At 38.4% G+C, this 24,514-nt stretch overlaps 1 protein-coding gene across 1 annotated transcript; it reads right to left on the reverse strand.

Annotated features, from left to right (window-relative positions):
* Positions 1-227: 227 nt before the first annotated feature.
* On the reverse strand, positions 228-23,709 carry LOC145755556 (uncharacterized). The gene is made up of 14 exons (XM_082571795.1): positions 23,396-23,709; positions 22,783-23,028; positions 22,322-22,473; positions 21,961-22,133; positions 21,709-21,885; positions 21,426-21,638; positions 4,040-4,255; positions 3,690-3,904; positions 3,477-3,574; positions 3,210-3,324; positions 2,605-2,710; positions 2,138-2,503; positions 1,975-2,049; positions 228-1,814 (listed from the first exon to the last, which is right to left on the reverse strand). Exons 1-14 carry the CDS (start codon positions 23,534-23,536, stop codon positions 1,657-1,659), a joined length of 2,451 nt encoding a protein of 816 aa, XP_082427921.1. The 5' UTR covers positions 23,537-23,709; the 3' UTR covers positions 228-1,656.
* Positions 23,710-24,514: the final 805 nt, after the last annotated feature.

The following is a 24,514-nucleotide window of genomic DNA, read 5'->3' on the forward strand; positions in this document are numbered from 1 at the left end:
ATGCGTTACAGCGAGGTTCTAACCGTTTAACAAGAACATCATATTTAGTTTATCCTCAAAGATAGTGTTACGACTATAATAGCCAAACCACGAGCTTTAGTTGTTTGTGGCCTATTTTTAGTACAGTTGTTACCAAAATAATTTTTAGTTAACTAAATACTCCGTTTTGTACCTTCTTTTTATAATAAGTACAGATTTTGACACAAAATAATTATTTATTAGGCACAGGAATGCTAATACGTTTATGGAACATCAATCAACGTAAACTATAACACACAGAAAACATAGCACAGCCCTCAAAATTGTCCAAAATATCCAGTTTTTCGCAAAATATAACAAAACATGGTTCAAACGCATATGACCGGAAAAGTACAAAATTTAGTGTTATTTAGGGGTAAAGTTTTTATAAGATTTTAAGGCACCAAATTGTAAAGAAAAAACACATTGAATTGTTTTAAGGCAAGTATTAATTATTAAAATATGTCAAAAAGTTAGCAACTAAAAAGAACATAACGCATTGAACCTGGATAAAGATAGGCACTTCATTCAATATCAAAAAGCACATAACAAAATGTAAAGGCCTCAAAACGTACTACGTTATCTAAGCAGCTAATACTAACAACAACTACTATATTAACTAAGCACACGTGATAATATACAGAATAGTAGACACAATTGGCAAATTCTAGCACCGTATATGAGAAAGTACCATTAAGTCGAAAAATATGGTAAAAAAACAGTTTATAAAAAGACACGTTTTCAGAGTAGGCTAAACCAACCAAAAATTTGTGTCGAAATTACAAAAGAGTGCAAAAAGTTTGAATATACCGTTTTCATGATGGGATTTAGGTTAATAGTATTGTAAAAAATTGTGCGTGTTCGTATAAAAAGTGCAAATTTAACGAATATATTGTGGGAAACCAAAATGTTTAGGCAGTACCGGTTTACAAATACACATCGTTGTGTTTTATAAGTTTATGTAGAAAAATAATTGCATGAATATACAGAGAACCGACTCGAGTAGAAAAGCATACAAAAGTAGCAAAAAAATTATAATAAATACGACTCTAAGCAAAATATAATGTGTATCAAATACAAAAATAACAAAGCACACTATAACATGATATATAATTCCTTATATAATATAATACAGAAGCAATAGTATGCGACAGTAAAGCAAATATTAAAGGCGACTTAGCATGAATTCAAAAGGTACCAGACCTTGATTCGCTTTATAGGCTAACAGTATTGATTTTTTAAGAAATTCGTGTTAGTAGAAATATATAAATAAGTGGTAAATTAAGGCACGGATATTGTTATATGAGCTTCACAGTTCTACGCGCACTGCATACAGTGAATACAAAAAAATAACTTAAACTTTTGAATAGAATTGCTTCACCAATTTGTGTTGGCGAAAAAAGTAAACAACAATAATGAAGGAATTCGGCATAGTACGGTATAGGGCACACTGTTGTTTCATTTTACATTTTTTCAGAATTGTTTTTTTTTCGAAAGTGGTTTTTATTCTTTAATAGTTCTAGGCTTCAGTTGTATTCTAACACAGAAAACTACGAGTCTAAAAGTTCAAGCTACATTTTGTGCATCAACCAGTAGAAAATTTACTCTGAAAGGAAATAGTGGCCTCGCTTCGGGCAGTCAATTACTGTTGTGACCTTCTGCCGCGCCTGGGTCTACCACCAGTGCCATAGGTTCGTCAACACTCACAGCCCTTGCTTCTTCGTTGTCAGAATGTACAGGCGACGTAATGTCATTAGAGCGACGACGTTTAGGGCTTTCACCATAACTTTGCACACCTATAAACATATTAAATTGTATTATCAACGTTTTTACGTATAAAATCAAGGTTAAAAAACATATAAAGAAATGAAGCTCGTTTTCTTTGACATTATAACACTGTAATATACCATCAAACACAAAATGGTATTAAGTTTAATACAAACAAACGTTGCTTACCGTTTATGGGCGAAACTGGTGCCGACCTTTGTCCACTTTTTGCGTTGTATTTAGAGGGGTATCCGTATGACTTATCTAAACAAAAAAATGGATTATTAACTATTTAAAGATTTTATTATCCAAATATTTTTATTTTTTGTTAGTTTTTAGTATTTCAACTTACCAGGATTTTCAGTATCTGAATAGGCTCTCTTTGTTGTCAAATCCTGTGGTGAACCGGAACGAGACCGGTCACTACGATTCGGTGAATCCCCCGGTCCCATGTCGTTGCCCCCAATTGAGTGTGACGCGTTCTGCAACCCAGGGGGTGAGATAGTACCTGTAGAACCTTCCCCGGCAGCCCCTCCCCCGCTACTAGCTGGCGAGCCAATCCCGTAAGCGAGCATAGTCGAATCAAATTGCCCGAATTTAAGGTTTGGGGGCATGTGGGCGCTGCTCAGGTCTTCGGGTCCGTCCAGACCCCGTCCCATACCTTGTGACCCTTCCATCATGCGGCCAAGTATTTGTGGGGAACCACCGTTCACGTTGGCTAAAATCAAAAAGTTAATTAAGTAACCTTGTAACAGCTAAAAGTTTATGTTTATATACTGGTTGCTTAAGTAATGTAGCAAGTTTCTATATTAATTTTACCTGGCATGTGAGAGTGCATTGTAATTCTAAGATGAGCCCGGTACTCGCCCAAACTTGTAAACGAAGCCTCACAAGTCCCGCATCGGAAGTTTCTTAGTCCTACGTGCTAAAACAAACAAACAAACAACCGTTTAAACAAGTTTTTATTAGTTCGCGCGAAATTGAACTTTTTCGAGTTACCGAGTCGTTAAATTGATTAAAAATGAAAACAATTTATGGCCTTTAAGATGCGAATTTTCTAACGGTTTGTTTGTCAAGGTGATATTTATGGACCGATGCAATTAAGTTGATAGCTAAGTCAATACCACTAACACTGAGGAATCGGAAAGCAGTTAAGACTGTTTAGTAAAGATAAAAATGACTAGCATACCTTGTTAAAGGCCAACAAGAAATAACAGAAAGAAAGTTTCAGTTTTGAAACAGAAAGGTCGAAAAGAATGCAGGTCAGATTAGAAGAAAGGCAGAAAAGAAAAGAAGCTGTAAATCGACAGTTAATAAATTTTACACAGCGACGTCGTTGGAGATATAACTAAGGATTAACTAAACGTCAAATTACAAATATTTTTAAATTTAAAGTTGGATAAGTAATAAATTGTTCGACTTACTTTCATTTTGTGCAAACGAAGAGTGTAATTGCGAGTAAATCGTTTCCCACATTCGTCACATTCGTAAGGCTTGATGCCGGAGTGTAGTTTAATGTGTTGCTTCAAGTTATGGAATCTAAAACATAATTTATATTAAAATATAGTACTACATTAACAATAAATAAAAAGCAGCCCTTGAGAATATTTAATATAATCATGATAAAAACTACATACAGCATTTTTAGTTTAAGTCCCTTTTAAATAAATACGAGGTTGCCATAAACCTACCTTGTAAATCTTGATCCGCAAATTTGGCATTGGTGAGGCTTGGGTACATTTGATTGTAAGGTTCTTCTTCTAACACTCATGTACTGGCCACTGGGAGGCTGTGAAAAGCAAACCAACCAATTAGCATAAGTAAAGCAGCCAAAAAAAAACTTTTTTTAATGTTTTTAACGTTGAACTAAAGCTTAAAGTTTAATTTACAGTCATTTAACTCACCACGGCTGGCAACTCAGGCACTAATTTTTCTGGTTCGTCGTTCATTTGATTTTCGCGATGTCTTTGTTGTTGTTGCTGCTGCTGCTGAGCGAGCATTTGTCTTTGTTGCAACAGTGCAGTGTGGACGCTCAAACTGTTCATTCTCGGCACCATAGAAATCCCTGATTCCAACCGCTGGAGAGCGCTAGTGTCGCCAATTTTCTCGAGAACCGATTCTAAGAGAAAATATTAGGTTAAACGACTTAGGACTATAAAAAATAAACCTCTTAAGACAACAACGTTAATTATTAAAATTAAACATTAAACCATACATAAATTAAAAATATACTTAACCAATATGTTTAACTCACTTATTCCTGCTGGGCTCCTTGAAGCCATTTGTTGAAAGAAAGCAGGCGTCATTGGACTCATCGTGTTTCTGTTAAAAGAATCTTTTTTTATCTCGTTCGCTACCGAGATATTGTTTTCCGGTTTGCTGGAAAAGTTGTAAAGCTTCTGGAGCGACTGCCAGGAGTCCTCCGCATCTTCCGGTGACGTGGGGTTGCTAGGGCGACTGCGTCTTCCTTCTGTGACAAAATAAAACAAAATAAGTTAACTACAAATGTATTAGTAAATGTTGCAAAGAGCCTTGTAACCTGGAATACTAACTAACTATATGGTACAGGGCTTACCAATTACCTGCGGTAGCCGGTAACCTACGCATTTCAGGCTAAATTGCCATTGGGTGCCGACCAAGCGTGGTCACGAGAATTGCACAATTTGTGACGTCACAAAGCCGTATGTGTATAGCGTAGGCGCGGCGTTCGCGTCTAAGTCGTGCCGACGGCTGAAGCATTAATTGCGAGCGAAACATGCAAATCACGAGGTCCACGCCACAATTAGATGCTCTAACGACCGCTATACAGGCAGGAAATGGACTATTAGCAATCTAAATGCCCAAACTTAATGGTTTCTGTTCTTATTATACGCGAGCAATGCACACTGTAGGCGCCCGCGTGCCTAATTAGGAGGCGAATCGAATGTAAATATTAACGTTTTGTCGTATTAATGACCGTGATATTACGGCGATTATAAGGGTAAGCGCACAACACACTTGAGTAATTATTTGTCGCTGATTGAGTCATTTTAATTTGAAAGACCACGTATTTTGTTACGCAGTGAATTTTTATTAATTACTTATTGTGTAACACTGTAACATACACATTTAATATACATCCAAGGCTTAAATAAACATAAGTAAAGTATTTAATTTTTTGGCACATTGTGTTTTAGTCACAACCTATTTATTTACAAATTATTTTATTTATACGAATTCAATTACGAAGCCTACATGCTTTTCAATATTAAACAAGCTACAGAAAATTAAAGCCAGTTTCCGAATTTCAAGAGGTCGAAAATCGAAAAACACGACCGTAACGAGAAAGGTCTAAGCCTTAAGTGGATACGAGTACTTGAGATAATGCTGTTTAGACACATCCGCGACAAAGAAAATGCCAATTGGGCGAAACAAGTCGTTCAAACAGTTTTACAGTTTTGTAAGCCGATCTGTAACCGGAGATAACCGGTGGTGGGCGCAATGGAGTAAAGCTACACTGTTAGCCATTTTGAACGGATTTTTCGGAATTTCATTAGGTTCACGAAAAAAAAAATTAATTAACTGTATTTTAAGTTCACGGTTATATAAATAAATCTGCGTAGTCATTATGCACTGGCTAGGTGACATCATCGTTAAACAGTTGAGTAATTGCGAACCTAAATTATCGGTGCTTTCCGCCAAGGCAAATTTTGAGATTACCCAAAAACCCGGTATCGAAAACCAAATGTAAACACAGCCAAATTACACATAACAGTTGAGACTGTATAGATACAAAAACTACTCCTTTTTCGGCGCCCGTCTTTCACAAAAGGGATAAAAATAACCTCGGAAAAAACACGTGGTTAGAAGAAACGCATTTTGAGTGATATATGCATAAAAAATACCGTGTAACTGTTACGCAAAATCACCGAAGTGTCGAGTTCTTGAAATTGACGTAAACCATGATTTTGTAAAACGGTGTTTTTTTATACAGGATTTTACACTATGTTAATCACGATATTGGTCTAAACTAAACCGAGCCGAGTTATATAACACCTTGTTGGCGATTTTGTTTTTTATCATGGAATTGGGAAATTTCGATAAATTTACATGTTCAATAGACGGGCGGGTTAGGCAGATAAAATTAGATATTGATCAGTCTAAATATAATCTTAACAAAATTGACCACAATATCAACATTTTTGTAAGCAAAACTTTTATTTAAAATAGGATTGTTGTAAAATCCCAAATAAACATGATCTTTTTAATTTTAAACCGCAAAATAGGTATGCTCTAAAACGCCCGTTTAAAAAAACACTTTCACAAAAACACATTATCCACTTGATTTAATCACATGTCGAAATGCGTTGGGACCATTGGAACACAATAGAACTGAAACAAAACTCGACTTTTAGCGTGTCCAATTTCACATCCACTGTATACAGAAAGGGTCGCGAACGTGAAAAGGTTCACTTGCTCACATACCAACGACTGCTTGGAAATCGACGACAGCCAGACTGCTGACATACAATGCTTTGTAAAAAGAAAAGGCAGCACAACACACGAGGTACGCAGAGACAGCTTTCAATTCAAACGGGCTAGCGCAATTGAAAAGCATTAAGCCCTTGCTCTTAAAAGCGAAAACAAAAACGCGGTCCTGAAAAAACACAAAGCGCACCCAGTCCGTACGCTTTCGAAAGCATTAATCCATGAGGTTACACAATACGCATGGCCCGCATTCGCAAAACACGACGCGCAATACAAAAGGCTGAGAACAACAGGCCACAACAGCTAGGTGCTTGAAATGAGATGTACGACAAGACTAAAGAGGGCTGGAATGGAAAATTTAGGCAAGCCTGGGCGGTTGCCAGGCAGTAGCCAGTTGCATCGTAACGACAAATTGCGTTGGCAGTGTTCTCAAAATTCCGCTCGACTGACTGCGAATTATTAATATGCACCCCGGTACTGTAGAAAATAACGACTTTTGTTTTGTTTATGTTTTGAGTATGGAAATTGGCAAAAGACACGCGATGCCCTTCTATTTAAATCCTTTTGGTTGTCATTTTTAAGCTGTTTACAAAATAAAATTTGTTACAAAACCATTTTTAAAAGGTTCCTATGAGTTTGGTATTGTATTGCATTAAAAAACGTTCTGATTACATTTAAACCTCATTAGCCAAAAAAGTTTAAAAAGCATCTAGGCGTAAACACAACCAATTTAAATCACGTGACGTAAGACACAAACCAAATAGTTATTGCATGCTAGCGTATATGCCCGCTGTAAATATTGACCTAGGAAGGGCAACAAAGCAATAGGTCGCCTCATACGGTTAACTTTGGTCAATATACACGCCTATCTTTGTGTGGTAAAGTTGACCAACCCGCCTACTATTATCACCTTAAGTTTTAAGGATAATAAGACAGGTTTAGAGAAGTGTCACATTTGTTAGCCTATGATTGATTGACGTGTAAAAAATCCGCGATTTGAATGCTTGTTCGTTGATGTTTACAGGAATTAAAAAATGCTTGTAATAAGCTGAATTGGTTGCGATGTAAAAAAAATTTTTCAGGATCTTGGTAATTCCGAAATTAAATTAACTTGGCTAAACGGAAATTTCGTACACATTACCATCACAAAGAAACTGCGTAATTGCACTTGGTAAATATAGAACCTGGGTTATTTTAGAACAAAAAATACACAACCTGAATGCAATATCAGGCCTTCTACGCACATGCCATAAATAAAGTTTATTTAAAAATATTTATTTAAATACAAATTGACGCAGTTTACGTAGTAAGTCTTTTTACGTCTAACCCCCCTATCCCGTTTCACTCATAGCTCCAAAAATAACCACACTGATTTTAAGAATGACGCTTGTACGCGTGGGGTGCTATTTTGCCGAGCCAACACCGTAACCAACACACGGGGTTGCCCGAAATACCAAGTTTGAGTTGTAATCGTGGGAATAGGATCGGGGCAATGGTTTGTAATCTCCTTGGAAAGTTGAACAAGAGGTTAGTCACACCAATACGCGACGGTCTAGCGCAGATCTCGAATCAAAATACAATTTTTCTACCTTAAACCCAGATTAGAATACAAATTAGTCTAATACAGGCATCAGATCATTTTTTCTGTAAATATCACAAAAAATCCCGGCTAATATTCTCCCTAACAAACGGTAATAATTCATTCAACATAATGCTATAAGCATCACGTCATTGTTCCAATAATACTTCAGCGGCTCAATTAGATAACAATATTGCACCATTTAAAATGACATCATAGTCTAACCAGTCAGAAAGGCGAAAATACATTTTGTTTACGCGAAAAGTTTCTGCATGGCTAGTGAAGGTAGCACTGCGGCTGGCATTTTGTTTAGGCTAAAATCAGCGATGCAGCGACTGGTGTTATAATGTGTAATGAATACATACCAAGAAATGCCACACACGCATACGTTATCTCCTAACGGAACCGGATTAACTTGTTATTTACGCTGAAAAATAGGAGTTTTACTGCAGTCTCTAAAGTTCAAATACAATCGCATACATCCCTGTTTATAATCCAGTGGAGCCACCGCTCTAAGACGGACACAAAACGCTTGGATTTGCATTTATCAGACTTGTTTACCCCCTGCTAGGCGAATAACGTCCCAAATGTCAAATTACCTGCGAAGAGGCTTTAGCCATCGACCCTTTGTTGTGCCGTTGCGTAGGCACAGCAGTGCTGAATAACAGAATAGGCCGCAACGAACAACGAATCAATAATTTAGCAGCACATCAAACAACGATGATGCACACTGCGGACTGCTAAGCCCGCCATTGTCCAATTTTAATAACCTTAATCCCGAGAAAATGGCACCCCGTCGTCGCCGCAGTATTATGCGTGTTCAGAAATGGTTAAAATGATTATTAAACAGCCTAATGACAGTTCGTCCACCGCCGTTGTGTCTTCTCACGAAAATTGGGATTTAGAAATAAAAGACGCGTGTTTCGCCAGGCCAATTTGTAGCGGACAAAACAGCTTTCTCTTTCCCCGGATAACCGACGATTACAATTGTGTTGATGCACCTGGAACAATCCATTGTATAATAACATATGCGGAGATATCGAAATACATTTGTGCGCAGGCATGCTATTTCCCGCGCGAACAAAAGGCTTCAATTGAAAGGGGTTTTGATACAAGAAGCAGCGTGCTTACGCGTGTGTGTGTGGGTGAGTATAACGAACAAAAACAACCAAGTCGTGTACAAAAGCATGCCAGTGCGGCTACACAGAAAGCACAATGACGCGAGGTTTAACCATCGAAAAAAAGGGCAATACAGAAGCAATGTGAGGTAGCAAGCGTCGCCAGGGCAACGCGTTGTTGACTCAGACACGAATAAAGAAGCAGTGATGTCGTGTCGCAAGAATGCTACCGCTCTGTCTTTTGTAACGAACATCCATTGTGCAGAGTGGCTTTACTATCCGGAAAGCTGTACACAGCGTCGCCAAACTTTCAAAGCGTTGTTATCTGGCCTACACTAAAGTAACCTTATCCACGGCGCTTTTAATTTGAGCAGACTTTTGCCAAATGGGAAAGCGGGACTGTCAGCAACCGCGTCGATACATTGTGCTGATTACTGTGAATATACGGGATCGCATGTATTGTGTTGCAACTAGAATAAAAAGAAACTGTCGCTTTCCTATTATGTCCTGTATCACTTTACTCCGTGCAAATTTCGACAAATAGCTTTTCTTTTCTGTGTGGGATAATGGAAAACTGTCTCGTCATTGGGTTTTCCAAAAGGCCAAGTAAGTGCAGGACCCAAATTAATCACGCTTAGAAAACCTTGGGTTTTTAAACCGACGCGGTCGCTTTGAAGTGCAACCCACTTTATTAGTAAAAAATAATCCTAAACGAAATAATTTAAATATAAGAGGCCTCTTTTGAAATTATCATATATGCCTAAAAGCATTACATAACTTCACCACCGTGTTTCCATAAAAAGAAAAATCATTTCTATTAAAAAACAGACTTTTAGAAAGTAATTGACGTATCTGCATTGATAACCAACCAGACATTAGCCTACCGCGAATAATATTTAACTTTTGCGCAGCTAAAATAAGAAGCAGGCCACTTAATAACGCAGCTGGGTGACGAGGTATCAATTGAAAGGCAACGGTGCGAGTAAAAACGCTTTCTATATAGAGTTACTTGTGGACACAGGGCCAAAAATAACATCCGGGCAGAGAGATTTAGCGCAAATGCATGTGCACTAAATGTCGAAGGCTTTTTGGCTTGCAAAGCCCTTATCTTAGGCTCAAAATTCCAGGAAAACAGGTCTTTTTAATGACTTGTTTATACATTCCCGGACTGCGTCGTTATAAAAGTACTCTGCATGATATATAAGCAAGATTAAGTATATACACTCCAGTCGGCTTATAAACCCAAAATAGAACACTTTATTAATATTATATAACTGCGAAATATTGCTTCGAGGCTTTGCAGGAACGCAATTTTATGGCAGTTTGATAAACACAAATGCGTTTGGTGCTAAACTGGTTTAAAATATTTGAATACAAGTTTGGATTCGATATTGCTGTATTTTAAATATGCGGTGTCACGATGAAGATATCTATCTCCTTAAATACAACCGCCATTTTTCACGCTGGAAAATGTTGCGCGGAATTGTAAACACGTTAAAGGAGGTTCAAATGACAAATCGCATTAGGAATTAAAAACAAACGAAAAAGGAAATTGCCCGTTCCCACAACAAGCAATTTCAAGGCCGCGCCAAGGGATTGAAGCAGCATACAGGTGTGTCCCAAGCGACGCGTGACGTAAGAGGCTCACGTCATTGCCATTACGCATTCTAACGCAAAATAGAAAAGGCGTGCACCGCATTGAAACTAGGCGATGCATAACATCAAGAGTTTAAATGATTAGTTACATCGAACACGAAAGCCTACCAAGGCTAGAAACAAACAGTCCGCCCTATACGCCACGAATAGCTCTTGAGAGCATAATTAGACCTAAGAGTAAGAGCCTAAAAGCATCGACGAAACCATGCAGCTCAAGTCAGGCGTTGTTTTGCGTTAAGTTGCATTACGCGCAACCCGCCCCATTCATTGGCAAAACTTTTCATTTCCTGACAGGGTTTAAACAGGCCTTTCCTCTCACGCGATTGCATGCCGTTTGGCTCCCTAAGACATAACCGGGTAACGCCTTGGCCTGTTTACTTATTATAGAGGCCCAAATCGCTTATGACTTTCTATGCATTGAAGTGCCGTGATGCGTCGTATGGCAGGCTCTGTATTGGCGCCTTGCACGGGTAATTAATAGAGGGTGCATGTACTAAGTGTGTTAATAGGCGTTCGGCCACGTGTTGTTGACAACCTTACCACGTGGCTATCACAAAAACTTGATGAAACGAGTAGCATTGATTTCTGGGGCTTAACTCCTCATAAGCACAAAACTCTCACTTATTTGCTATATCTGTCAACACTTCTACAGCATTAATATATAATGAGTGCGGTTAAGAACTTTAAGCCTTCCAACAGGATGGAGCAATTTCACACGTCGCAATAAAATAGACAAAACGAGGCCCGAAACTGTTACTAACGTCTAAGAAAGTTGAATAGGTGTTGACAGATCCCCGGAGACCGTTTGGCGCTGTATAACAAAGCGTCGAACAGATTGCAAAATGCATCAGTCCCGTCTGAGACCATCCATCGTCTTGGGAGTTTCAAATCTCAGGGCTTAATGGATTTGGAACAATGATTAGGTCGGATAATAAGAAACACAATACTGAACGCTCAGATAAGAAGCGAGACTAATTAGGGAAATCCTATTCAGCGACTAACACGTAATTCGAATCCAAATTGCATGTTCAATTCGGAATTAGCGACATCCTTTACACACCCGTCCCTTTGGACAATCTATCTCATGCATGCCATTGAAGTTTTATAACTAGCGTTCATTTCCTCATCTGCCAGCGACCGATTTTCGCAAAGGAAACCGATGCATTGGTCTCCTTAGCCTGGTATTGCGACGCCAGGTTTTATAGGCTTATAACAGCGAGATAAAGCGAAAATCTCAGACGCAATTTAATTTCGGGCTCTGTTATTAAATCCGCGATGCAGATAGGTCACGCAAAATTGAAAAATGGCCAATTTTCCCGTCACGTCCTAACCGACTTTGGCATTTCGGTGTTAATACAAAAAGCCATTCTAAAACCTCTTCTTAATATTCTGCCAAACCGCGTAATAAGCATTTCTTGCAGTCGTGCGTCTGGATCCGAACCTCATGACGTCAACCCAGAGGTTATGAATCCTTATCTCCATTTAATGCCAACTGGTTAAACATGCTAATTGTACAGCACTAGTTCACGTGGGTTCGCCGGGTAAAGTTGATATTTAACAAGCGGGTTGGAATATATACATGGAAATAAATAGGTTAAAGAAAATGGTTGAAATTCAGTTTACAATACATACTTATCTTAATAGAACGATCACAAAAGCTTTACTTTTAAACAGTTATATAACTGTAATAGTTATATAACAAGTTATATAAAAATTATGTAAATTATAAAATTTTTAAACAAAAAAAATCTTTTTTTATAGTCGTTCAAAAATTTTGAAAGCTGTCTTCAAGTTTTCATATTTATTAAAAAAATACCAACTTGGGATTTTTTTTACATAATTTCAGAAACCAAAAAAAAAAATTTAAACTAAAGTAAATGTCATTTTGTTTACAACGGTCGAAAAATAGTCACGACAAAAAACGTATCGAACGAAAGGGAATTTTTTATTTCATTAAACTTTTCCAGACAAGGCGACTTCCTTGTTAAACAAAACCATGCAAAGGGGAAACGATACACTTTTTCGGTGGCTTTGATATTGGAGAACAAATAAAATCGCTTATAGACTAGGTTAGATGGTATTAAAGTATAAAAACCAACATTGCAAAAATTGGCAAACGCATATTTAAAGGGGTGTGGACTGTTTAAACTAGATTCCATTTAGTTGCATTATAAGCCAAGACCACACATAGGTATATAAAAACAATGATTACAGTATTTATATTGCAATTATCTTGCCCTTAGCTAGACACACTCTTGAAGGTGGTCTAGAGACGCACAATTATGAAATGGCGTAAACAAAGCATTAAGATTTGAATATTAACACAAGTTGGCCGATTCGGCGCTGGAGATACATTAACTAGGCACGACTACGAAATTTGCGCTAATTAGCCATTGTATATACGCATTGCCTACACGGATCAGCGCCGGCCTTCCGAGACATGATTAAACGTATCCACATGCTCTTGAATTAACGCATTTTCGGCGTGTAATGGCCCAATTACGGCGGCCGCAATGAACCTGTTAATCGTGCATAAACAAGAAGTGGAAGTTGTATGGATAAGCGGCCAACCGGCAACTAACGTGATTGATATGCCACGTCTTTAACATCCTGGGGTAACCTCAGGGTTGTTACACTAAACGGTTGTTGTTATAATGACGTCATAATTGATTACACATTTAAAAGGAGAAAGTTATTATCCTTAAATTGCAGACTGAATCAAAAAAGATAAAGCAACTTAATTACGTTATCACGTCTGTATTGGTTTTTATACAAAAAACGTCACAACCTTATAAGTTAATCAATCAAAGTTTTTGTACTATTTCAAATACACGCCCACTCAACCAACGGTTTAAAACAATTACAATACGACATTAATAAATATTGACGTCAATATCTTAAGGCGGTTACAGGTAAGCGCAGGCGCTAACAAAGAAGCCAAACAATGCACATAGAAACCAACAATTAGCCAGTTTATTATCGCCTCATTAAATAAGTGATTGTTATCAACATAAGACCTTACAGGTATACAACAAAGAGGACAGCTGTTCCTTAGGATTAATCCTAGATAGACGTGTTTTAAACACAGGCTTAATTTTCCAATTCGACTTTCGTGAACAGACACACGAAACGTAAACACTGCAATGACGAGTGGTACCTCAAATTGTGTATCGGACCTTTTATGGACCCAGACGCGGGTTTGTATGAGGAGAAAATAGTCCCGGACTGTCTTAAAATCGCCTAGTTACATTTCGCGTTGTCGCGTGCGGAATGACATCATAGATAAACGAAGCTTAATCGCTCGAGTTACAATTGGCGGAACGATCAAAACGACTAACTGTGCAACCACGCAGCCTTGTTAACTTCGCGGAAAGGGATGAGTTTTTCCATTTATTTTTGACTTTTTGTAAACAGAGTCCTTTTTGTCACTGGAAAATGTCCGCGGGTAATATCAAATTACGAATTGACTCATTTAATCGAGCTTGCTTGACGAGTCTTAATTTAGACATTTAGAAAGTAACATCGTCGACCCAACAGCACTAACTGCATTCACTTCTTCGTAACACGTAACACCTTATACTTCTATTGTTATATTTCCACGAAAAACAATCCTAAAAAACAAAAGTCAGCTAATATCTTTGGTATTTCCTATTTTAAGGTGCACGGGTAGCGCAAGTCGCTGGAGCAAGCTCATCAAATTTTCCCCGCTATTACAAGCTAAAAAATTTTCAGTGGGTAACCGCAATTGTTCTTTAAAACAATGGAAGCGCTGATACTATACGTCATCAACTATTTGGGGAGGGGGGAGAAAGGGTCACGTGACAAAGAGCGCGTATCGGATCCAAATATCGAACACGAACCGGGGTCTAAGCGAATTAGAGTCCAATTAGTCACGCCGGGAATGCGGAAAAAATATGTTGACGACAGGAAGCTCGGGCGGGGGGGGAAATTATCCCGGCGTTCCAGCGTGCACCTGCGTGATCTGCGTCAGGGCCGAGCCGCAGCGTGCAATTTTCTTTACGCATGATCGAAGTAATGCATATGAATCACACGCTACGGGCCCGAAATTAGATTTCGCAAAATGTCGAAAGCATCTCGAGAATTCACCTGGATTTTTCGTGCGTGGATCAAAAATCACGTTCCTGCATTTGTGTACCTGTATAAGGGCAATGCGACTGTATATATATAGTAATCATTGTACAACTAGGTAATAATGCGGTTGATTCAAATGAGATAATTTAGATAGAAACATGTACAGTCTATATCCAAGAATAACAACGCAACTTGGGTTAGCTGTATTTTTAAATACACTTTGCGATTATCGAAAAAAATCCAGCACCCCTATGACATTTAAAATCTATTTTTGATTGAGATACCACGTTAAAGTTCAAAACTGAGAATGACGGTATGCATGACGTTGGGATCAGTTATTTTTATACTTGCTCCGAAACTAAGTAGTACCCATAGAATAAACCCCCGAGAATAATAAAAAACGTGATTTTAATGCGCAATTTTGAGACAATAATGACCAAGGGAATTTTTGTAATCAGCAAGTGCGAAAAACATGTTGTTTCGTGGTGCATGCAAGGTTAATGTAGATGGCCGATATTAACTTTGGGTTGTAATTCGAAAAGAGAAAATACTCGACGTTAAAACATGCATCGGATTTTCCAGGTAACACCTCAAGTACCTGGAATCCTGCGACATGCTTTTAATTTGATTAAACTTTGTCAATAAATTTTCCGAAAGAATTTGAAGCATCAGCGCATTTAACAAAAAAAAACTTTCCAAGATGTTACACCTTCTCAAATCAAACAAAAACTAAACCAGTAAATAATCCTTGCTTGAAATCGAAAAAGTTATCAGCAATTTACACCTTAAATAAAAACAAGTCCATCCCAAGAAGCAAAACAAACAGGCAGGCGAGAGATCTCCTTATAAGTCGAATAATAAAACTGCAACACTTTACCAAAATAGAAAGTCGAAGCACCGACAGTGTAATGAATGCTACGAAGCGGGCGAGTGAAGGGAAGAGACGGCGCCAATCGTCGCCGGAAGCTTTAAAATCGAATGTGACAGTACGCCGTTAGAAACTGAAATGTGCGTGGAGGCGGGTACCAGGAAGGCTCGGTAAAAATACCAACTATTTGCATGATTATCTAACGAGGGGAAATGCACTTAAGATGCCTTGGAGGTAAACAGCGAAGTTTCCTGCACCTAATACCGTGTTTTGTGTCGCAATTCGCTGCCACCTGCGGTTGCCTATAGTCAGCATTACAGCTCACATTTTATAACCGCGTGACGTCATTTTGGGATGACAAACAAGACAAGAGAGCTGAGATAATTCGGGCGCAATCCCACTAAATTTGACCTGTACCTAGATAGGTCATAACTGTTTGTTTTGTTTGACTAAGTACAAAATGCGCAAGAAAAATTAAAAAGGCTACTCCGTGAAAGGTAGCTTGTACGTTTAATGCAAAACTTGATAGTTTATAAGATAGTGTGCACTGCTTAATGCTTTATCTTAATGCCAAACTATCTTAGGCTTGTTTTCTTATTGACATATCAACAAGAGAGCGTAAAAACACAATCCGTTCCGAGAATACGGGATCAGATAATGCCTACGCCCTTTCCACGCAAAACCAATAATATATGCACGGCACAACAGACTTTTGCAATTCGCTGGCTCCCCCCACAAGTGAACGTGACACAAAGAATGTCAAGGCTCCGTTTTATCGCCAGTGAAAGTTTCCGCAAGTGATTTCCATGTAAGTTTCTTCTGAAAAACATGCATGGCATATATAGGTCATGCGTAAACAACTAGATAGGTTTGTATACAAACAGGGCTGCCCGGGCAATACAAGCTGGCGGCCTAACGTTAACATTTTCCCGCACCACGGTATTCAACTTGCTCGAAATCAAAGCAAAATTCCGCACAAAATGGCATTTCACGACTTTTTAATATGACGCACCGTGCTTTGTATACATTACAAATGCGGATAAAATGTGCATGGGATTACCTTGAATGTCAAAGCACGTGATATTTACAAAGGTCAATCGGACCAAAGGGTTGTAATGCTGATGAAATACGTGGACCGACATCTGCGCAGTATGCAGTTCATGCCTCCTTAACACAGCCGCGTAAAAATCCAATGTTTGCAGTTCCGACGATAATTACACCGTGGCATATGGCAGCCTTCATGCTAAACGACACGTGACCTCAGACCCTGTGTATACAAAAAGCATATGCCGTTGCCGCGGTGCATGACAAGTGGGAGCCTTGTTTATCTACATTTACCGAAATTGCTATATAAATGCATGCTGTATTGACGGTGTGACAAGGGTTGGCATGGGGATCATCATAACCTTAATAACTATTCCGTGTCTTCAAATATTGGTCGAATGAGCAATACGTATTAGCAGAACATGCTCGACAACGAGGCCTAAGTGCAGACATGGGCGGAATGCTTGTCGAACACGCAAAGTATTTCTGTTTCGAAAACTGGTGCAATGATAATGGAAAGGGAAAACGGGTCACGTGATCTTGTGTTACGTCACCAGGCAACTATTCGGTCGCATTCACAATAAAATAAACAATTTTCCAAGCTCGTTCAAAAGAGCATTTCAAAATATTGCCAATTTTTTCTCCAAATTTTAAATCCCATTATTTATTTATTTATTAATTTCCCAAATTCCTGTTTCTGCTTACCCCCCTTACCCTGTGTTTGCCCAAGCCGTTCAGCTGCACTGTGTAGGCTTAGGTAAACATCTTTATCCAAACGCAATACCATCTGGCATTCGCGGTACTGTGCAAGAAACAACAACGGGCAATTTGGGAGCACGTGCACCTTACCAAAGCACACACAATTTTCGCATTTAGAAAAACAAACAGGCAGGACCGAAGATTGAGCAGGAAAATTTGTTTTTTCTAATGGAAAAAAATTGTTTGGTTCAATTCAAGGCGTGTTAATAATTTCGGTTTTTCTGTTGGGGACGTAGATTAAGTTTCTGCGCATTAAGATATTACCTCCCCTCCCATGCATACTGTTACTTGAAATCATGCGGTAATAACTGTCATTTGCCAATTTTCACACGTTTACCGAGTTTCACGATACACAAATAAAAGTCGAAATCAAACAAGCTCTTGCATCTTTGTCAGGCCTCTCTCAAAGACATTGGCTGTTATTTTAGATAAAGAATGGGGTATTCCGCAGAAAATGACAAACTAGCTTGATTAATGACCTGACCCGCCTTTGCCAGCGCTACTGTTTTGTTCTTGCCGCAATATAACGCCATGTTTGCCTCCTGGATATACCACAGTTATTACGCCGTGATGAATTAAGCATTAGCAAACAAAAGCCCAGCATTGTCGGGATGTCCTCGTTGCCTTATGCAAAAACGGTGGCATTGATTGCCCGGGACATTTTGCATGCCGACACCCGAAAAACAAACACAGACATGGAGAAACACACCATTTATGGGCGCCACGAAGACATACAGGCAAATTCTTTAACATCCAGTCACAAGGCATTAACAAATGACACAAAAAATAAATTGGATTTTCTTGTATGGCAAAGCAAACAACAAAATTTGGGCTTTTTGCGGAAACCGCACAAAAATAAATATAGATTTGTACTTGTGTAATGGGTTAAGGCGCGTTAAGGTGTAATAACTGCTGCTAAAGATAAACAACTATTTATATTTGCATGATTCATATTTAAATATACCATTTAAAGAATAGATGGGTCTATTGTGTGGACCGCTACTATTTTTAACGGTAAGCAAAGCACGACAACCTAAATGACGTGGCACACAGCAGTTTGACAGATTGTCGAGTACATTAAAAGCGGAGTTTTTATATTGAAGAGAGTAGAACCGAATTGATTTAACCACTTCTTGTTATGCATCACATTTTAAGGACCACTCAACCGGATTCCGGGCCATCAGAACCCGGATTTTACTCTTGCAACAAAAATTTAACGGTTTGATATAAATTGACACGAAGCACTAAAAGGGCACGTGAAAAATTTTGACAGTCCGCAAGTTATCCATTGATATACAACTTAAAATTCCAGTTCCTTAATTTTTGTAAACCCCCCTTTTAGGCTTGTAAATTATACAAGTAATTTCTATGTACTCTGCGTTTAAACATCGGTTATTTTCCAAATTGACCACGTAAAGGACAAGTAAAGTCAAGGGTTAATAACGACACACAGATTTGTACGACATTTTGTTGCATTTCAAAATGAATTAGGATCTGTATGGGTCTAAAATAGGACTGTGTCGACAAAAACCAACAAATTTGTCATTATTTAAGTTATTTTATTTTCTTGTAAAACGGAAGACTTGGTGTCTTAAATGCTTTAAATTTAGAATATGACTTTATGCCAAATTAAAATTACGGAAAGGTGTTACAACCTAAAATCGCGGAGGTGGTTATGCCTGGTTAAAAATAGCCGTAAACTTTTGCCCAAAATGATGCATTCATGTCTATTATAAAAGTTATATTCCGTATCAAAAATGCCATTTAAACTCATACAAAATTCCAAAGCAGTGTTAAAAAAACAAACCTACATTGAAATATAAATAAACTCGTTTAACATATATGACACAGCGCAGTCGAAAATGTCAACTTTAATGCAAATCATCTTCCAAGTAATCTCAAATTTTCTTTGCACACGTCATTATATTTGGTATTATTAACAAAAGCTTAAGCCGCAGTTTTTTGGCCAAAAATAGCACCGGAGTTTTAGACCTACAACGTAAACAAGTCATCGTAAATGCCAATGAACAAGATACGTTGTTGGTTGAAATGACATATAGGCTTACCTACAAGTTTTCCGTAATTTATGTAGGCGATTATTTACAAATCGCTTAAAATAACAAGTCAACCTTTTCCAAACCCAGGGCGTGGCCTTGCTTCTAAATAAAGCGCAAGTCAGTGTCTAGTAGAGTGTAAAGGTTCGCTTCCCCAAATGATTAAATAACAATGAAATGATTTCGCAAACAACAAACAGCTAATCAACTAACAACTAAAGGTCACTTTAATATTTTTAAAACAACGAACCGAAAAAGAAAGTTACTGTCTTTGTTAATCTTAAATCATTATACCAGTTTTTAACACTTAACAAACAACAATCACTTTCAGTACATCAGGTGAATTGACTATTATTCATAAATCACGTGACACTTAGATTTCAAAACTCCCGGACGAACTTCCAACGAACGTTTCGGTGCGGTATGTAATGCGTTTGGAAAACACGAAAAGGATTTTTGGCGCATGTGTCGTGTGTGTGTTTCGACACAGAAAGCATCAAAGTTTTCGAGATTTCCTTATCTGTTTTCACAGCACTCGAGTTTCGCGTGTGTTGAATCGCATTTCCGACTTGAAAGCTCTCCCGCCGACCAAAGCGCAAACGTCGGCGTTACTTTTAAATTGGCGGAGAAACGAATCCTGGAATGCATTTACCCGCCTAGCAGAGAGCACTTAAGGCTGCAGCGGGCTCTATTTAACCATTCAAAGATAACCAAGCGCGTTTTTTCGAATCAAAACAACATAAACTTCGGTTGACACTCTTTTTGACTCAATGCATGGATTTCAGCGAAATAATAACCGAAACACGAAATGTATGCAGTGTAAGCGGGAAAACGTTCACTGTGCTACATTGAATTGGGAAAACATTTCTAAGAAAGTAAGACACATACACGTCAAACGTCTTTAACCAGTAACGATATGGCTCTGATTAATCGCGCGGTGTACATCATTAAAACTTTCACAGATAACGCACAGGGCAAATACAAAACTAGGACAACGCATGCATGTTTCCAACACAAACTATGACACACTAAATAAACCGCCTTAAATTGTGTATTAGGTCACATTACACAGAGCAAAATACACATCCTTTCTGTCGCTATATCCGCTACAGCAATTAAGCAAACAGAACAAAATAATCGATAGTTTTTATTAAACCGTCGCATGTTCCGATAATGCCGTATTAGAGTTCTCATTAAGCGGCTGTTTTTCGCAAAAAAATCAATAAATTACGCTTGATGGCTGGGTTGCCAGGCAGGGCCGTAGCCTGCTGCATAATTACATGCTTGTTGACTTAATGACCGCTTTATTACATCCACATGGAAGTACTTACAACACATCTTGCCATAAATTGTTATGTGTACAAGGCCTTGATAGATGCGGTAAACATGCATTTAATTAGATTGCGAAGGCTTTTTCTACGGCGCCATTTAAAAGATATATAAATCACGCATTTGAAACACTCCACTAAAAAGCGTAGGCGAAAGTGAACTGTATTGAAAGAGCAAACAGTGCGATAAATAAGAGTGTCTGGAAACGATTGCACAACGCCATTTAAGCAGTCGTTTTTTTAACCGTTTTCGCCAATTTGCCTACGGAACCGAACCACTTAAACAGCACTTGCATTTTTGCCGAGCCACTTCAGTTCGCAGGGGATTGCTAGGAACGATAAATTCGCAGTGACGAAGGTTCTCGAATTAACCCAAAAGTGGTTCTTTAGTCAGCTAGGGCCGCCAAAAAGCCAGTCTAAAACGCCACTCGACGAGCCAGCATGCATTAAGCAGACTTAACGGACTAAAAAAACGCGGTACTTCATTGATCGAACTGCGCGCTGATTTTTATTAGGTTTTCGTACAACTTTAAAGCCTTATACACATTTTACGTTCTCAAGTGCCTATTCGTCGCAGCTACAGCCCTAACTATGTCACAACACGCCCTTGTTCGTCACCAATTTATAAAAATAAACCACATTGAACAAAAATAAATTGATTTCTACCAAACTTACCTTCAGGGTCGTTTCTTGATGTAATGACGTCATCATTGGAAGGTTCGAGCTTGACTGCAATCGATTTTCGGCCTCCGCTTCTGTAGGACATTTTGTTGTTGTTGTTGTTGCTGTTGTTGTTATTGTTGTTTTCGTCCTTGATGTAGCCAGGACTGTGTCGTTGTTGTTTGATGACGTCATTTTCATTTTCATTGCCTTCTGGACCAGAGTTTTCTAAAAAATTATTCAAAGTTTAACCTTTGTATTACTTCTGGCTCATAAATCGTTCTTTTTGTGAGTTTACCTCTTTCTTCCCGGCAGGGCGAAGTCTTCGGAGTTGTATCCACTTTTTGTTGATCCAAAACAGCTTGATTTAAGGACGAGGAGGAGGAGGGAGGAGAATATCGGGGGGAAACGGAAGAGGGGGAGTGAGAAGAAGCAGTTTGCCCGTTCACGAAACGCGAGAGAAGTTTTTGTGTCCCTGTGTAGGGAAAACACAAAGTTAGGCTCTGTGCCTTAATATACAAAGTTAAAAATTTAATCTTAATTCACAAACCTGCCATTGTATCCACCCACTTTTGTAGTCCAGCTTCGTAAGGGTTAACAGAAGAGATGGGTAAAAGCATTGGTGGGGGACCTAGTGGGTTGGGTCTGGGGACGGGGGACCCAGACATCGCCGAAGTCGCGCGCAGAAGGTTCGTAACCGCCTCAGGCAATCCGTTGGTCGTTCTAGAATAAAATTAAATTGATGATTTTCAAGATGGTCGTTAAGTCGCAATAAGCTTTTAATGTAAGCTGCTTGGCAGCATTCTTGTATAACGGATTAACAAAAAAGAAAAATATCCACAGGTTTGTATATAGTAAGTGTGTTGTTAAACAAAAATTAATTTAGATAATACTATAAGTGACAAAAATACCTTGAGTTGTTGGGTAAGGTGGGTGGGTGGTCCCCGTGGCCATTTAACAGTAACCCCCTACCGCCGGGTAAAAGGGGGAGGCTGCCGAGCCTTGTTTGACCTTGAGTCCACAGCAGATTGGTTCTCATAAATTCGGAACAGGCGTTAGCAACCTGAGTATAGAAAAACATATTTGTTGACGTTGTTAAACACGCATTCCAGCATCACGTGACATTCAGACGTACACGCATACTTGAAGTATTAGAAAGTTATCAAGTTTTCCTAAGTGTTTGTCGAACGCATGTTTTTTTCCATTTACTCCTTGCTTGTTTAAGGAAATTACCAGCAATGAGTCACAAAACAAGCGTTAACATTTTATCATAGGCAGAGAAATTGCAATTAAAATCGGGGAGATACGATCCAACCTTAAATAAATAGTCGGTATATTTTCTTAAAGCAGAATCAGATAACAAAAAACTTACATTGAACATTTGCATATAACTCGCCGCCGACAACACGTCAATAACGTCAGATGAGTTTACTCTTAAGTCGGAAGAATACGCGTATTCTAGGAGAGGCGCAAAGCCTCGCATTGTGACGTGTTGGAGCTCGATGGTCATGTGACTTCCGGTCGCCCCGTTGGAGACCGAGACCGAGGCGGTGGATTTTCCACCGCAGATGGCCGTTAAAAAGTAGTCGCTACACCCGGCCATAACAGTTTGATGAGCCTAAAATGTAAACAGTATCACTGTTTTTATGAACACTTTTTATTGGACAATTTTTCCGAAAAATGATGCAACATCGTGACATGAGTTTACCACATACATGTATACATAGATGCTGATATAATAGCTTAAAGGAGAAAGTTGCCAAAACAATTAGTAAATTTTCTGCATATTAGAAAAGAATGGCTTAAAGCGTTTCAACAACAAATAAATGCATTAAGTTATCTTATCTTTAAACAAAGAGTTAATCCCCCAAAATTTAAAATTTGCTTTATCTTATTTTACAAAATTACCATGCAAAAGAATATGTAAATTAGTTAAAAAAAAAATTTTTTTTACAAAAATTTTTTTCTACAAAAATAAAACAAACCTTGAATTTTTTTCCTTGTACGACGATGGTCAAGTCGCACAATATTCCTTCTTGCCTAAGTTTGCTCAGTCTTAGTAAAGAATCACTTGCATACGACGGGTCGTGATGAGTAAAAACTTGAGCAGAGTTCGCCATTTTCATTTTTGGTTTCCACTCCAAAATGAGGCTTTTTTATCCAATTATTCTAATTTCTTGAGGTCTATGGTCGTTTATAAATGAAGCTTTCCGCTTTGTGTATTTTTTTTCACATTCGAACTACAAGAAACACACCTGGAATTTTTACTTAATATCGTATTTGTTTATTTGTATCTCGTGCAATCTAAAAATATAACAGAAAAAAATATTTAATTTTTTAAAACAAAAAAACGTTTAGTCATTGCGAATGAAATTTGGGTGATTAATCATATTCCGATCGTTATTGCTAACTCTTATTAACTTTTTTCTTAGTTCTGCCTCGACCTAATCTAATTCTGTTTTTAACTAAGACACGAAATGTCAATAAGAACAGCGAAAAATATTGCATCGACATTACTCAAACTCTTTAACCTTTCTCCCTGTTCAAAGAAAAGTGAGTTAGCCAGACTTGTAACCAAGCAATAGAAGTAGGCATATATAACTTTGCGACCTTACCCTGGCCGTGTGGGACATCACGTGGCCCCGAGTTGATATAACTGACAACCCGGCAAACATTGATACAAGCATTTCAATAGTAACGTTATATAATGCAAGCTATACGAATCTAGATTTGATACATTAGGCCTATCCCTCTCTCTCCATATATTTAAGTAAACATGAAAGGCACTCCTCGTTACCAAGCAGGTCTTGGAAGAATGCAGTATTTTCTAACGGTCCTGCTTACCAGCACTTTAGGCTTCGAGAGCAGAATCAACATGCACGAAGGCTCGGGTAAAGCTGGGCGTGTCTATCCGCTCCTTTGTCGCACGTTTTGCAATATTGACAAGTTAAAACAACGGGTTCGATACTTTTCCTTTTCGATTCAAAGAAACCGCAGTTTCGCAATTTTATGCCAAAGTCTATTGGAAAACGCGGTTTGCTTAGCTTGCCTTTGCAAACATTAACCTGCGTCTCGCAATTTCAAATGTCAAGATAATTAAATGC

This window comes from Corella eumyota, chromosome 6 (genome assembly GCF_963082875.1).
Source record: "Corella eumyota chromosome 6, kaCorEumy4.1, whole genome shotgun sequence".
Lineage (NCBI taxonomy): Eukaryota > Metazoa > Chordata > Ascidiacea > Phlebobranchia > Corellidae > Corella > Corella eumyota.

Excerpts from the sequence above, each read along its gene's own strand:
- LOC145755556 (XM_082571795.1), bottom strand. The coding sequence starts at position 23,536 with ATGAAAATGGCGAACTCTGCTCAAGTTTTTACTCATCACGACCCGTCG. Across the intron at positions 3,325-3,476 it reads TGCGGATCAAGATTTACAAG|ATTCCATAACTTGAAGCAAC; the intron begins GTAGGTTTATGG and ends ATTATGTTTTAG. Across the intron at positions 2,504-2,604 it reads AATGCACTCTCACATGCCAG|CCAACGTGAACGGTGGTTCC; the intron begins GTAAAATTAATA and ends TTTTGATTTTAG.